At 39.9% G+C, this 17,684-nt stretch overlaps 1 protein-coding gene across 4 annotated transcripts in view; it reads left to right on the plus strand.

The window, feature by feature from the left end:
• The window catches only part of bbs9 (Bardet-Biedl syndrome 9), a 448,663-nt gene that overhangs the window by 379,412 nt on the left and 51,567 nt on the right, over positions 1-17,684 (plus strand). For all 4 annotated transcript variants that reach the window (XM_039736257.1, XM_039736258.1, XM_039736260.1 and 1 more), the window contains 2 exons: positions 2,124-2,296; positions 3,457-3,609. In XM_039736257.1, coding sequence (XP_039592191.1) covers positions 2,124-2,296; positions 3,457-3,609 — 326 coding nt within the window. The remainder of the gene's footprint in view (positions 1-2,123; positions 2,297-3,456; positions 3,610-17,684) is intronic.

A 17,684-nucleotide genomic window follows, 5' to 3' on the forward strand; every position in this document is an offset into this window, starting at 1 on the left:
CATAGAATTTCGAAATGAAACCTGCCCAACTTTTGTAAGTAAGCTGTAAGGAATGAGCCTGCCAAATGTCAGCCTTCTACCTACACGGGAAGTTGGAGAATTAGTGATGAGTGAGTGAGTGAGTGAGTGAGTGAGTGAGTGAGTGAGTGAGTGAGTCAGTCAGTCAGTCAGTCAGTCAGTGAGGGCTTTTCCTTTTATTAGTATAGATTTAGTCATGACTGCTTAACCATCTACAGCACAAACTTAATTGTTAAATTAACAGATGTCACCATCCTAATAGGAGTAATTTTGGAGAATGATGAGACCAACTACAGGGAAGAGTTGCAAAATTTGACTTAAAGGTGTGCCAAAAACAATCTGTCACTCAATGCTCAAAATAGAAAAGAAATAATAACTAATGTCAGGAAAACAAATAGAGCATTCAATACACCGCTCAGAATAAACAATGTTCAATTAGAAAGAGCAATCTACTTAAAATGTTTTGAGTTTCATATTACAGAGGAACTGTCCTAGTCCCTAAATATCACACACCATGTGAAGAAGGTCCAAAAATTAGTTTTCTTCCTAGGAAGACTGAAAGTGCCAGTCTCCCATAGCAGGTTATGGTCAGTTTTCATTGTTGCACAAAAGAGAGCATCCTAATTAACTGCAGTATAGCATGGTATACTGTCCTCATTACAGCTGATCAGGAAGATCTGAAAAGGGTGATAAAGGCAGAACAACTCATCATCAGTGCCAAACACCACCAGCTTCTTTCCTATAACAGAAAAATGTTACCTTGCAACTTGCACAACACTCACTTCACTTTGGCCCTACTGGATTGATATGGGAAATAATTATTTTCACATATATTAATTTGTGTTATATGTATAATCACTTTCTTGATTGTAGTCATGCTCATCTTTGCTCTCTATTTACATGCTTGTGCTATTTTTATACATAGTGTCTATTAATTGTATTATATAATAATAATATTTAGTATTGTCTAGTTATAATACCTGGTATTACTGTGCAGTTTTGCACATCTGTTTTCTTTTGTGTCTATTTATTTTTTTGTGTGTACTTGTATTAAGTTGTGGCAGACAACACTGCCTATATATATGCCTATATAGTGGAAGGACTGTGGGAGAGCTTATTCAGGGAATTACTGCCCCTGGAGTACTAGATGGCAGCCCCCTGGGTTGCAATGGTGCCTCAGACTCCCAGAGGGCTCCATGGGAGTTGGAGTTTAAAGCAACCCTGTTGGGTTCCGTGGGTGCTGCAGGAACAGCCAAGCCCTTTGTTGCAGCACTTTGGCCTCACCCGGACGTTCTGCTGGAAGGTGATCACCAGACACCAGGAGCACTTCCAGGTGCTCTATAAAAGGAGCCAGATGCCACTACCCTGAGAGCCGGAGTCAGGTGTAAGAGGACAAAGCTTGCAAGGAGGAGTGGAGGTGGAGAGAGTGAGAAAGAAAAGAGAAGAAGACATGTGCTATGTGCTTGTTGTTAAACAGAATTTTGCAGCTTTGTGAGCAGTGACAATAAAGATTATCTATTGTATATCAAAAGACAAAGTGCAACAGCTTTTGAGTATGAATTATTTTTATATATACATCTGTAGTCATAGATTTGTACTTCCCTGATTGACATACTGCATCTCTGTAGATGGTGTGGAAAGTGTTTCATACTTGCTCATAGCTTTTGCCATTATTCTCTAACCACTTTGTAATCTAGTAGCTGCTTTTTGCAGGGGTCAAATGCCTTATGAAAGATGATTTCTGTTTGTGTGGAACTTGTGCATTCTCTCTACATCTGCAGATACTCTGTTGAGTTAAAGTGAAACTCCAAATTAAACATATTTTAGTGAGTGTGAATATATGAATATGAATATGCATATTCCCAACCACCTTCTTGCTTCTTGGAGCTCTGCTGCAATTCCAATTTTTTTTTTTTTGTTCCAAATTAGCCCTTCATTCAAACTCATGAAACTGTCAGATAATGTTTGACAAATATTTCCCACAAACAGTTGATAACTAAGTTCAGCAATTTTCACGAGACTTTGTTGGCAACAGCCTGGAGACTACCAAACCAAATCTGTTGCCCTCCATTGTATCAGAATCAACTGTCCTTTTTTTCTTTTAGAGAGGTACAGGATTCAGGGTGAGGTTTTTGAAGACCTGTGGCTCATTACTAAGGAGCTTGTTGAGCGCTTTGAAAAGCACTTTGCCAATCAAGGAGCCAAAGACTTCCAATGTAGCTTTACTGGACCCATCCCACTGGCTGAATACTATGAGGTCATCGATCGTCACTTTGAGGTGAGTGGCCTGTTCAACAGCCTTCTGGGAAGTTGTTGGCATTACCGAAAGAGGTTTTGTTTGGAATAACAACAACACAACAACAACATTTATTTATATAGCACATTTTCATACAAACAGTAGCTCAAAGTGCTTTACATAATAAAGAATAGAAAAATAAAAGACAATAAGAAAATAAAATAAGTCAACATTAATTAACATAGAATAAGAGTAAGGTCCAATGGCCATGGTGGACAGAAAAAACAAAAAAAAACTCCAGACGGCTGGAGAAAAAAATAAAATCTGTAGGGATTCCAGACCATTAGACTGCCCATGGTGTATTAGGGCAGAAATAAGATAAGACACCAGATGTGGACCGTGGATATAAGTACAATCAGAAATTACCAGATTAAGACGTAGGTCCATGAATACTGTACTTGTACTGCCACCAGATATATATTACTGATTTCTGTTGTTCAGCTCCACATGGCTAATTTGCATGTTCAATTAACCATGGATGTTGCTCCATACAAAATAAGCTTTAAAGGAGCGCCCCCCCCCCGATCAGACAACACAGGACACACTGTAAAATAATAAAAACTAAAGAAGAACAATTACATATGAAACAAAAAAGACATGCCTACAGTGCCGCAATATTAAAGAATAGAATGAGCCAGTCCCATGCCTCTGCTTCATTGCATAGCCAATATGTGCACCGAGAGTGGCACTCTGAGTGGAATGATCTATATTTTATTTACTTAGTGCTAGTTTATGACCATTTGTTGTATTTTGCTTGTGGGGTTCTTTCCCTCTGTGTCCTTTGTTGTTTGAGGCACGGTGGTGTAGTGGTTAGCACTGCTGCCTCAGAGCTCATATCACATATTTGGCAACAATAATCAGTCCAGTGTAGTTGGCAGACTTTTCCTTAGCCCCAAGGGTACTTAAAAGACAATCGCAGCATTATAATTTACTCAAAACTAGTTCCTCATTCCCCATTGACTTTAATTAATTTTGCCAAATTTGCCAAATATTGCGAACATTTACGCAATTTCACCACTTATTCTTTTTTGGAAATGTTTGCCCATAAGGTTTTTTTTAACAGGAAACTTTTGCCTCAAGAGTAGGTAAAACGGCAAAGTGCATGTGCTTGAAGTGAATTAATTGATGCCTTCTCATTGCAGCTTCGCCTCAATGCTGAAAAGTATCAGAACTTCCTTGCAGAAAGAGCCGTTCAGTTCCGAGCCATCCAGCGGAGGCTGCTTACACGCTTCAAGGACAAGACACCTGCCCCACTGCAGAATCTGGACACACTGATGGATGCCACCTATAGGCAGGTGAGTCAGCTGTTCTCCAGAGATGGAATAACACACTTACCTGCCCCTTTATAATTTCCAATTCACTGACAAACTCTCTGGGCTATCATGCCTACATGTATTGCACTTGCTTCACCTTGTCCTCAGCTTTTACTGCCATTCACATATCAGTACCCTAAGTCTTGGATTAAAGATGTACTTATTCCTGCAGGAGGTGAGCAGCTCTTATTCTGGACTTCCTATTCTGATTGGCAGCTTCAGATATGGCTAATGCACTAGAAACAGGAAGGATGAGTGATCATGAGAGATTCATGACCAGTCTACCAGACAGGGACAGTAATTGAAACTGGGTACTTTTAAAGTGGCAAGGTGTATTTCATTCCCTCATTTACTCAGCCTACTTTTTTTAACAGGTTACACATTGTTTGTCCTATTTCAGCACTGAGTATTAACTGCAGAATGCACAACTCCAAAGTTATTTGCATAAAATGAGCAGTCTGGCAATTGTCTACACTCTTTGCTTCACTTCGTTTATTGCACTCACCTGAAAACGTTTCTGATAAATATTCCATTTAAGGACAGCGAATGACTAAAGTCTGTTCAAAAACCAATCCCAAAGTACAGTGCATCCAGAAAGTATTCACAGTGCATCACTTTTTCCACATTTTGTTATGTTACAGCCTTATTCCAAAATGGATTAAATTCGTTTTTTCCCTCAGAATTCTACACACAACACCCCATAATGACAACGTGAAAAATGTTTACTTGAGGTTTTTGCAAATTTATTAAAAATAAAAACTGAGAAATCACATGTACATAAGTATTCACAGCTTTTGCCATGAAGCTCAAAATTGAGCTCAGGTGCATCCCGTTCCCCCTGATCATAAATTCAGTTGATCGGACATGATTTGGAAAGGCACACACCTGTCTATATAAGGTCCCACAGTTGACAGTTCATGTCAGTGCACAAACCAAGCATGAAGTCAAAGGAATTGTGTGTAGACCTCCGAGACAGGATTGTCTCTAGGCACAAATCTGGGGAAGGTTTCTGCTGCTTTGAAGGTCCCAATGAGCACAGTGGCCTCCATCATCCGTAAGTGGAAGAAGTTCAAAACCACCAGGACTCTTCCTAGAGCTGGCCGGCCATCTAAACTGAGCGATCGGGGGAGAAGGGCCTTAGTCAGGGAGGTGACCAAGAACCCTATGGTCACTCTGTCAGAGCTCCAGAGGTCCTCTGTGGAGAGAGGAGAACCTTCTAGAAGGACAACCATCTCTGCAGCAATGCACCAATCAGGCCTGTATGGCACGAGTGGCCAGACGGAAGCTACTCCTTAGTAAAAGGCACATGGCAGCCCGCCTGGAGTTTGCCAAAAGGCACCTGAAGGACTCTCAGACCATGAGAAACAAAATTATCTGGTCTGATGAGACAAAGATTGAACTCTTTGGTGTGAATGCCAGGTGTCACATTTGGAGGAAACCAGGCACCGCTCATCACTAGGCCAATACCATCCCGACAGTGAAGCATGGTGGTGGCAGCATCATGCTGTGGGGATGTTTTTCAGAGGCAGAAACTAGGAGACCAGTCAGGATAAGGGAAAGATGACTGCAGCAATGTGATCAAAGAGATCTTAAAATGGCTGTGCTCCGACGCTTCCCATCCAACCTGATGGAACTTGAGAGGTGCTGCAATGAGGAATGGGTGAAACTGGCCAAGGATAGGTGTGCCAAGCTTGTGGCATCATATTCAAAAAGACTTGAGGCTATAATTGCTGCCAAAGGTGCATCGACAAAGTATTGAGCAAAGCCTGTGAATACTTATGTACATGTGAATACTCAGTTTTTTTATTTTTAATAAATTTGCAAAAACCTCAAGTAAACCTTTTTCACGTTGTCATTATGGGGTGTTGTGTATAGAATTCTGAGGAAAAAAATTCATTTAATCCATTTTGGAATAAGGCTGTAAAATAACAAAACGTGGAAAAAGTGATGCGCTGTGAATACTTTCTGGATGCACTGTATATAGACCTCTGAATGACTGTCTCTTGTGAGAGAATTTGTTTGTTGTTGTCAGCCAAGTTTAGTGTTAATTTCAGACAAATGCATTCATTGGACACCATAATATTCTCTTTAGTTACTTATGTATATTATGCCACACTGTATGCACCCAAGGAAAACTGGTATACTTGCAGGTTAGGAAGCAAATGAGCACGAGCATGGGCTAATGAAAAACCATGCTATAATTTTATACAGTCAGTGAAAAACTATAAGCACGTAATATACTTTGCATGTTTTTCACAGCACTTTGCCATAGATAAAGCAGACAAGTGAAACATCTACAAGTCAATGAAATGGGTAGGTATGTTTATACTTCTTGTTGTTCCTAGACTAGCTCCTCCACATAAAATGACTCATTAGAGGCCAGCCATCAGTGGAATATCAGTGGACTCCCTGTAACTCAATCCACTGTCTTGTGGTGGTGATTTTCACTGCTGAAGATATCCTGCCTGGTGACCCAGATGTCAGGTCTTAGTTGTCATTAAATGCACTTTGTGAAAGGGCCACCAAGATCAGACCACTTACTTTTAAATTGGGAGACAAGCAAAGACACTCATGTACAAAATTTAAAGTGATGAAGTGAAGCACACCAGACACTGGATGAGGTAGAGTGATCAGCAGTTGGCAGCCCATGCCTATCCAGCTTCAATAGCACAGAGTGTTGGATTAGATAAGAGAGTATTTGGCACCACACAATAGACACTTGGCCCCATTATAATGACGAGGGAACTAATGTGCTGACACATTGTGTCTGCTTTGCTGGCATTTTATGGGCTTGTCTGGAATTTCATTAAATAAATAAGATAAACGGTTTGTTAAGCTCTTCATTTGTTCTGCATTCCTTCAGAATTGCATTTTCTCTTGGGTCCACCCCCTGACAGCATGCCTAAAAGCTCACTGCTCTGATAGGGATCCTTAATGGCTTGCCCTTTGACCTCACCTCCCTTAATTGTTTCGCATCACAGGCAGTATTTGGGGAAGAAGAGAAGTGACTTTGACATAGCAGTAGTCACACGTTTTCACTGCAGCCTCAGGCTTAGCTCTCAGCTCTACTTGATCTAATTAAAATTTTCTCCCACGGTTGCCACTATGCACTCGACATGTTTTACAAGCCGTCTGTAATTTTCTTCTGTGGCTCTCCCTGGGTGCTGCCGCCAGCAGCGCTTCCTTTTTTCTTTCTTCTTCTTTTTTTTTTAAAGGATCATATCTGAGTGATAGATGGATTTGTATCGCATCTCCCAGGCCACCACAGAGAAACTAAACGAAAACAGCACTTCTTTGTTTCACATTTTTTATTCTTAAATGCTGTGGAGTCCAATGAGCTATATCACTTCAAACTAGTCTGACGTGTCCTTGCATGTGATCTCTTTCATTCTACACTCTACCTGTGAAATATTGATGCAGTGTTTCTGTGTGTATGTTTGTGTGTTTTTTTGTACTCCTGAATAGCCCACCATGCTCTGTTGTTCTTATACTAATCAGATTCTGGTAATTGCAACAATATGGGTCCTACCTACCCAAGGAACAATATTTTGCACTTTGATATTACTGATTCAGTGGTCTGTGCAGTCTTTCTGGTGTAACACTTGATGGCGCTATACCAGCCCTTAACCCGACACACAGACACTGACAATACATTTTAAAAGCAGCAAGAAGTTGTTTAATTTCTTGTCTTTAAATAACTAGTGCCCAAAGCACCTCCACCACAATAAACAAATAAACACAATAATATTTAATTCTTGAAATCTCTCCTCCACACTTCCTAGCAAGCTCTTTCTTCTATCTTCCAACTCCAGCCTGCTTGCTGGGTCTTCAGTAGTCCTTTATATAGTCCTTGACGTGGAAGTGCTTCCGTTCTTTCATCCTCGTGACTTGCCAGCACTTCCTTGACAGATGGAGGGCTTGAGGTTTTTTTCAGCCCGGAAAATGAAAATCCCCAGATTTTCCTGCAGTGTCTACTGGTGGCACCCACAGTACCCAGCAGGGCTGTGATGCTGAATTGCAGATCCCAAGATGCCCTGCGGGAATCAGGGACACAGCTATGCTGCAGGGGACTCCTAATCTGGTTTCTTGGGGAAGGCAGTACCCCTCAATAGCTGCCTTCCCCCAACCTTCTCTTCTTCAGGCGTCTTGGTCAGGTTGAGCAGCCGGCTGTCTGGCACACTGGTTCATTTGCCTTTAGTATCTCAGGACAGTAGAGCGTTAACAATACATGTTGCCAGTTCTTGTAAGAATTGTTCCAAACTATCAGTCAAGTATAAAAGTTATACAATGACTATTCTTCATATTTATATATTAACACTGAAACAAGAATATGATTACCTTAATATGGTAGAGGATACCACTTGAGCAAACTGAGATAGTCCCTAGCTCCTGTGAATTGTGTATTTGGCAAAAAGGGCATCAGAGTTTACCTCAGTAGACCACCTGGTTGTAATGCTGACATTGGCATATCGATGACAATCAGTACTGTGCCTTGACAGCACAGAGAGAGTAGGGGATGAGTGTGTGGTGCTCCGTTTTGCCTTGAGTAGAACAGATTTTTCAGTCCTTGGTAGCCCTGGACACATTTGTTGTATTTTGAGTGTGTAGGGGGAGTGACCCAAGATACATCAGTAGTGAGGTAAAAGTCGACTTCTTAGTAATACACTTTTTGAGGCTGCTGGATGGGATTATTTCACTGATCTGAAATGCTACCAGTGCAAAGTTGACTGACAAACAAATGACTCTCATACATGCTTACTCACAAGACTATACATTTGTGGTTAAAAAGAAGTTAAGTGCGGTTTCTCTGGACTTTAGGCCCCACTTTACCATGCAGAATAGAGCTACTTACGGAGAAAAGTGTTTGAGAATATGCACAGCAGGATACCTAGGTCATGTATGTTGAGACAATGCTAGTAAATCAACATGATAGTGAAATTAGATTCTCAAAATTGGATTGGAGAGAAGTAGTACAGTGGTAGGGTGAGATCCAATAGACAGGTTCTGCAAAAAGGTAAAATCTGTAGGACTAGCATCATGCAGCAGTAGAAAAAGTGGGGTACAGAGATTCAACATATTAGGACTATGGGTGAAAATGCTGATGGACGTTTTCAGGGATCTTTGACATGAGAAATGCAATTAACATTAATTTCTCATATTCCAGTTCCAAGTGTAAAAATGTTAGTACACTTTTATTTGATGGTGTGGGGAAACACATTTAGAGCTTTGATGTCTCTATATAAGATCTTGTTGTAAACCTGTGGGCTTCTAAGCCAGACTGTTTAAAGATGTAGGACAGTGAGATCAGAAATAAGATGTCTGGCAATCTGGGTATTTACATGCAGGACATTGATATTGGACTTCCAAAATGAGATTAAACTCGCATTCAGTGCTGAGCTGTCCAGGTTGCATTGAAATTTGTCTTTTACATTTCTGCGATACCCATACTTTTCTCTTTTGGGAATATGATTGCTGTTCTTTCTTTCCGTTTCTTCACACAGTCTTTGAGATTGTGGGATCTGATGTTGTAACACTTTGGCTGTAGTCTGAAAACAGTTTTGTTTGTCTGCTAAGCAAAACTGGTAACTTAAGCCAAATACAGAATCGTGTTCGTTATTGTTGTCTGTACAAAAGGTCAGCTAAGCCCATCTTGGTTAAGCTTAGAGAAAGAGCAATCCAAGAGTGCTACAGTGCAGCTCAGATCTATGATATTTTTGTCTCTGTGTTTCTGTTTTCTTTAACCCAGTCTATTGTAAACTTGTTTGAATCTTGTATGATTGGTAACTTTAAGCTCTAGGATTCAAAGCAGAATCCCAGTTTCTGTGACTTCTTGACAGAAGCTTTTCAAGAGTGTTTGATGCATCTAGGAGGAGAATCTACACTTTTAAGGAGAGTGTCAAGGTATAGGGAGAGTGTGCTGCTTGGTTTCCGCTTCAAACATCTGGCTTCATTTTGTTATTGTTTTCAGAAAACAAACTTCATATGGGTTAAGTCACTCATCTCTTACAGAATAAGTAAATTCAGTCAGTTTTAATATCATATCATAATATATAATAATAATATTTAATACTAGGGGGCTTCACTTGCCAACCCCCAGGTTTGTTTTTCCGGAAATACAATTTAAAGAGATTGTTTTTTTTCATGGGAATTGTTACATATGCATTATGTTCACTTTTATTTTGAAACTTGAGTAAAAACCATATTTGGAATTAACTTTTCTGATATAATTTGTTTTGGTCTTCCACTGTTAAGTTTTTGTCTGCTGTTATCTTTCTTTACCTTTGATTCGTCTGTTTCTTCTGGAAGTTCAAATTGCTGCATCGTTAAATCTTCTGCTTCTAACATTTCTTTGATGATTGAAAGAGGCCTTTGTTCATTCGACTTTTCGGATAATGTTCCTTTGAACGCTTCCCATAATTGTAAAGCATTGACTTCACCCGTCATAATTAAGTACATGAAGAAGTGTCTTAATTTGTCAGGCATCATTACAGAAGTGGCATCAGACATCAGTTCAAACATATAGTCGTCCGATTTACATAACCCAGTTGGTTGTGCCGCTCCTTGAAAGGTACCTTCCTTAGTTCCAGCTATAGTTAGAACATCTTTATATGACGTTGCTCCTTTCAATTCACGTAACAACAATTTTAAATGAAACAGTTCGATATCTTTTGGTGATACAATATTTAATCGAGCAACACTTTTGCAATGAAATTTTCTTGTATGCTACACTCTTCTTTGTTTCTGCCATGTGTAATGTTGAGGAATTTGCGCATACATATATGCTTTTGCATTTATATCTGTTTTATTAAGTTCAAAATAAGCCAATAATTTTGTATTTCTGTTTTTCGCTACCTTCAAAACTTCTGCTTCTTTGCCCTCTTTAAATTGAATTATATTCTGACCTGGTAAATGAACTTCGACCCTGCATTGACAATTCCATTAAATTAGACCCGCTTTCCATTGCACTGACGTACCGAGTATCTAAATATGCTTGAACTTCACCCTGAGATTGTTCTTTAGATAAAGTTACGTGTACTCTATCGTGCACTTTATGAATGTACTTAATACTCATAACTAATGCACAATACTTGACATTAATATGACAATCGAATCGTTTGAGCAAATAGGGGTTATATGGTATAATCTTTGAATTATCGAGCATCCCAATTTTACCATCTTTCTTTCCGTGCTGTGATAATAATATGACAAAGACATCATAAAGATTTGGGGCATCCACCCGTATATTGTTTTCCTGGCTGCAAAAGTTGAATTTGAATAGCACAATGTGCATAGAACAGAGTCCAAAACAGAACTGATTATCAGAGACAAAGATGGAGGCTTTAAAGGCCCGTAAAGGAAGTGACATCATCAAAAGGGCCTTAATCGGAAGTCTTCTGGACCAGATGTGACGTCAGCAAAAGGCCCAGCATCAGAGGTGATGTCGTTTGGACCTCTGTGTCATCAGCAAAGGGCCCGGAATCAGATTTCTTCTGGTCTGGAGGTGGCATCAGCATAGGAGTCGGCCCCGGAAGTGATGTCTTCTGAGGCGCCGGAATCTTTTAGGATTTCCCGGGAAAGGTCTGTAGGGACCTGAGAAAGACTGTCAGCGCACTCCGCTGCCCCCTGGTCAGATGTTTTATTACAACTTCTTAGGCCCTTTACAACAACAACAACATTTATTTATATAGCACGTTTTCATACAAACAGTAGCTCAAAGTGCTTTACATAATAAAGAATAGAAAAATAAAAGACACAATAAGAAAACAAAATAAATCAACATTAATTAACCTCGAATAAGAGTAAGGTCCATTGGCCAGGGGGGACAGAAAAAACAAAAAAAAACTCCAGACGGCTGGAGAAAAAAATAAAATCTGTGGGGATTCCAGACCATGAGACCACCCAGTCCCCTTTAGTTGCCTCCTACTTGCATGTGTGTGACAGTGCTAAGTGTGTTGTTCGTGACTATTATATCTTCAGCGATAATCAGGAAAGCCAGCCTTAGTCATATTTGTTGTTTGAACGAACACTTTTGGAAATTCCTTTAAACACTTTTTTTCTTTTGAGTCCCAACATACTGAATCTTTTAAATGAGGTCTGTGAGACATGTGTTTAATGACTTTGTACCATATTACAGCATAGGTTTCTCTGTTGGAATTTCAGCACAGACAAAGCGATCTACATCATCAGCAGTTCAGAATTTATTTTGCAAAGTAACCAATAAATGCATGTGAGGCAAACCCCATTTTTGAATTCGATTGTGTAAATGTATGCTCTGATTTGACCGAACACCGTTTCGAGTTCATTCAATAAAATAAGACTTTCTGATAAAATAATCTACTTACAAAAGTGGGAATTCCAGAGCCAATGTAGTCGGTGGCATTGTTGTCAAGAATCTGCGGATTTCTGGCCATTGTGGATTGCACGTCATTGTAATAAATAAATCTGGCCGATCAATAGTTCAGGATATTGGCATTGTATTATGATATAACTGTTGCAATGCTCTTGGACTTTCTTGATATGATGATGATAATATTACTGCTTTACCTATTTTAAATTTGTCTGAACTGTTGAGATTTGAATTTTGAACTTGATCAATGAGACCTTGCATACTGTATGTTCTGTTCTAGGTTTTGGTTAAAAAACTTTAAAAAAGAAGAGACGATTAGCTTCAACTTTTAGATACACATTAATAATGTAACTGAGCAGTTAGATGTCCATGTTCTTGTTTGAAAATGTTTCTAAGTACGGCATGAATTGCTTCCAAAGGATGTCAGTATGGCGTGACTTGACAGTGTCATGGGACGTGTAAGTGCCTCTCTGAAGTGTCTCTGATTCTCTGTCTCTGTTCTAATCTGTCTCTTTTCAAAAGATCACGTCTTGTCGCATATATATCATATGATATCTTTGTATTGAGTGAGATTGACATCAGTTTATCATTTACTGTGCTCTTATTAGTCACTTACCCCTCCTCAAGCTATTTCACTGACCTAAATGGACCTTACAGACCAAGATTCTTCCATCTCTTCTGCCTGCTTCACTGCTCTAATATGGTACATGTCTCACTTTTCATTTTATGTGACATTTTGAGAGGAACAGAAGGTTCTGTTTAGGTTCACCAGAACAAAGCATATATAGTGAAGAATGGAAATTCAACCCATCTGTTTAGTACATGGATATGTTTATTCTCCACTAATTAACCTTTGACCCAGGATGCTTTACGTGATGATACACATTAGGACTGCTAGATTAGCTATATGAGGGTCTGTGTTTGAATATGTCCCCACTGCCTGATTCTAGTAATCTCTCTCCTAGATACCAGTATTTGGACCCCTAGTTTGTCATATTGTCAACACAGTTTATGCAAATACAAATTTCTGTGTGTAGGAGTAGGTCAGGATATCACAATTTGGTTCTTTTGGAATTACAGACTCTGATCAGGCACCTTTTTGAGTTTTATGTATTGCCACTTAAAATATCTAGTAGTCAGTGTTGCACAAACAAGTTCAGAGCGAGGAAGTACTATTGCAAATAAATTGGATAATTGTATGGTGTGTCATGTGTCACATAGTCCTTTATTAGCTGCCTGTTTCTCCCTCCATAAAAGTTTTATTCTATCCCCTAGTCTACCTAGTGTTGGTAGCAATATAGGGACATGTTATTGTTCGTTGGTTAATGATGCATTCTGTGGAGCAGCAACAGCAGCTCTGAGGTAAAAATGCAAGGTCATTATGTTTGTGAAGAATTATGCCAACCTTTCTCAGGAGCTGTCTATTTTCAAAGGTCACCAGCCTCACAATCAGGTAACATTAAGGAAAAGGTTAAAAGGATTTTCAAATAAAGAACTTTGTCTTGATTTATACCACTTGACTTGTCAGACCACACAGATAAAAATTCCAACTAGACCTGGTTAGTGCAAATAAAAGTGTTCTGCCGCAGTGTGACAGTCTTTTGATGGCATTATTTTTGAAAGTAGAAAATAGGATATAAAAGAGCACAGCAAAGATTAGTAATAAAGAAGAAAAAGCAGCTGTGGGACAGATAGCTTTTTCCTTGAAGCTTAGGAATGTGACCCTGAATAACAACTGAAACGCAAGTCATGGCACTGCCTATTGCATTTCTACCATCTTGCTTGGGGCAAAAGAAAGCCTGAGGGAAAAGGTAGTGAATGGTGGTAACTCAGGAACCATGGGTACAGGCCCTCTTTTGTCAGTTAAGTGGTGAGATCCTTTTCCTGTGTCCCAGAAGGTATTTAAACAAGGCAGCCACAAGACAAGTAAATTCAAAAGCTATGCTCATGTTTAGCAGTGATTCTTAGGTGTCAACATTTAATGATCAAAATATCCACCAGCTGCAAGTTAGGACCACTTGACTGTAGCTGGTGGACGCTGATATAAGGGATGCCTTGGGAGAACTCCAAGTTCCATGTATTTTGCCATGTAGTGTATTTATGCTGTGTCCTGCTTCCAGCAGCTTATCACTGCGGTAGCTTTCCTAGAGTCCTGTGTTAACATACTAGCTCTCTAATGGCATTGCTCAAATGCATGTGTTCCAAAACACTATATAGCAGTGATGGCGAACCATTTAGAAACCAAGTGCCCAAACTGCAATCCAAAACCCACTTATTTATCGCAAAGTGCCAACATGGCAATTTAACCTGAATACCACCTAAAACTGAACACCAGCATAACCAAGGAGCTGGTGGTGGATTTTAGGAGGCCCAGGCCCCTCATGGACCCCGTGATCATCAGAGGTGAGTGTGTGCAGAGGGTACAGACCTATAAATACCTGGGAGTGCAGCTGGATGATAAATTGGACGGAACTGCCAATACTGATGCTCTGTCTGTCTATCTACTGAGCTTTTAATTTAGAAAAGCCACTCATACATACATTAACATATTTTGTCTTAAAAGAAAAACATAATAATGGAGCTTTCAATGATACAAACAACTTTTTGTTGAAAGGTAAAAGTTTGCATTCGGTATGCTTTTGAACAATTAATGTGCTTTTTGCTGTTGTATGCATGCTGCTAATTTGTCTAACCTTGGCTCATACTTTGTAAGCTTTTGAGCAACACATGCAGCACTCAGGTCATCTGTTAGTCTGTTTCTGGTGTCAGATTTGATTTAATTCAAAGCTGAAAACAGCTGCGCACAAGCATAAGATGTTCCAAACAAAGTAAGGAAAGCAATCTCAAGTGCCTTCATTGACTTAAGATTATTTGGCAGAGAATTCCACACTTTAAGGATTTCATTTTCATAACTAACTGTGCTGTCCTTTGTCATCCCTTTGATCCTCTCAAGTGTTTCACACAGGTCTTCCCTATTAAGCTCCGCCCCCAAAGCTTCCATTATATATTACGGGGTCGTGGATCAGGTGTGGCGATTAGCAACTCCCGGCAACAATTACAGATGCGCACGACTCCTCACCTGTGCGCTTAAGCGAGGACTGCCCGCATCACAAAGCTCCCGGAAACCGCTCCGTCCACTCTACCATAACCCCTTTAAGCCGCGAGTGCGGCAATTATCTGTTAAAACTGGCCTTTTCAATTTTGAGCTGTGGACCCGCTATACCACATCCCCTCCAACCCACCACGAGAATCACAGGCTCAAAAGGCTGCAGTCCGTGCCGCACCCTCAAGCAGCATGTGTGCTGCCCGCCTTACCCCAGACAGGAGAGGAAGGAAGCGCTCCCATTGGGCTGCTGGGCAGAGGGGCCGGTGATGTGAGAAACGTCCTCCGGCGTGAAGAGGGGGAGCGGTGAGGGGAGCAGCCCGGCCCCGCATTCCTCTGGCTTTATAGTAACGAACTCTGTGCTCGGGCGACGGCGCGCGTGCCCACTGAGAGGGCTCTGAGTGCCCCCTTTGGCACGTGTGCCATAGGTTCGCCACCACTGCTATATAGTATTTATAAAAGGTGTGATTTTGCTTGACTTCTCACTCTATACAGCTCTAAGCAACTGTCACGCAGGTAAACAGACTTAAGCTGAGAAAACTGTGCGCTGGTGGGGGATGTGATAGCAGACTGCTTGCTACTTGCTGCTTATCAACACATTTAAATGACAAAAGACACTGACGGAGAGATGAGAAGCGATTTAAGGTAGAACGGATATACGAGTTTTTTCATAGGCTCTGGTAATTCTAGTGTTAATTGAATCTTAATTTTTCTATTAATGTTTAGTGACACAGAACACTCTATAGATTCCTTCACTCTCAATTTTACCTCTTGCCATCTGTTGTAGGAATTAAATTTCTAAATGCAGTAGTTCCATAAAAACGGCAAACAGAAGTAACTACTTTTATTTGCTAATGAAGGAATTCTTGAAAGCTCAGCTTCTGAAGTGGATCCTCCTAAAATAACTTGAGAGCAATATAAAAATTGGAGAAATATCCGGAATCTTTATTAGCTCTTGGAAGGTTTTGGTGTTGAAACAAATTAAACTGTATCTGGTGAAAATGAGAGGGAACTGACATTTTTACATATCGAGTGTAACAGAGTAAGATGCAGAGTACAGGAAGATATGGGAAAAGATGATCCGCTGTGGTAACCCTTAATGGGAGCAGGTGAAAAAAGGAAGAAGATTAAAACTTTAGAAAATAAATCAGAGGTGTTAATCCAATTTATTAAATGGATTTTAGAACCACAGGTGGACCACTTTTCACAGAAACAAATCAACACATCCCTAAATTCAAAAATAGCTCTTTCTATTATTCTCAAGCAGAGAAGATTACAATATGGGCTGATCCACATGAATCCTTGAAACTATTAGCCCAGTGAACTCATCATAATTCTGCAAAAATTATTCTAAACAATGAAATATATACACTTGAGGATACTTGCTGGTAGCTAAGGCAAGTATGTTCAAGAAATTCACCTTGAAATTTCTATTTTGTAGCTTTTATGAGGCTGAACTGTGGACATTCTAGAAGTAAGAATTCCATTATACACATGCATTGGTTACATATGGCAATAAAATGAAGTTTGGTTTCCAAGAGTACCAGACTGTAAATATGAACTAAACTCTCTCCTCTTGTCTGAAAAAATCTGTTATGTTCTGATATTTTGACTGTACACTGGTGTCAGTTTTTCCAGCAGATTGAGAACCAGTAGCTTAATGAGAACACATTTCTACTTATGTTCAGTCAGACAAGAGATGTGTTCATCAGATGTCTTCTTCATTACTTTACACCCACTTCACAAATGAAGTTTTAGATGAAATGCAATCACAGTTGTGTAAGGTTGAGTTACTGGTGTCTCAGTATATAAAGTAAAAGTAAACTGTCAACTAAAGGGGGAATCCTACATAATATGAGATAAATTAGGTGAAGCTTAGGTGGAGGCTGCCCTTAACATCCAAATGCACTTGAGTTGAAGCTTATGCAAGCTTTGCCTCAGGCAATGGTGACAATGTATGAAAATGGAAGTTGTGAATATTAATCTACACTATGGCAAGTGAAGAAAGGGGTAAAGGGGAGCTTTAAACATGTTCTGACCTTTTAATATCAATTATTTGTACATATAAATCAGTCAGACCTATATATGCCCTGAAGGTGCCTGCACTTTTGGCTCTAAAGTGCTTGAAGTCCCAAATATTCCTCCCAGTGATGTGCAAAAGGATGGGGTAAAACATTATATTTTGCCCAAGTTGTAACAGCCTATGGTTGATTTGTAGTAAGGTGTTTTAAAGGTAGGCCACTTTGGTTGCCGAGTGGAGTTTATTTTTATGCTGTTGTGGCTCTGAGTCCTTTATAGAACATGATAAGTAATTTGCCTTCACTCATAGCAATTTCTAGATGCTATCAGTGCATTGCATTCTTCTATTTCTGTATACCTTCTGTGTGATACTCCACAGAGGATTGTTTTAGCTGCGGTCCATCGAAGATGCACAAAGGTGCTGACTGTCTGGGTTCCTCAACACTTATCTGCTTCTTTGTAGTCTACCTTCTGATAATGTTTTCTTTACTAAATGTTGTCTCCATCTGGAATAAGATAGCGCTCTTTCTGAAGTACTGCTGTCTGCCTGCGTGGCATTACCTCAAACTAACATTTCAGCCTACTCTC

Source organism: Polypterus senegalus, chromosome 15 (assembly GCF_016835505.1).
Source record: "Polypterus senegalus isolate Bchr_013 chromosome 15, ASM1683550v1, whole genome shotgun sequence".
NCBI lineage: Eukaryota > Metazoa > Chordata > Cladistia > Polypteriformes > Polypteridae > Polypterus > Polypterus senegalus.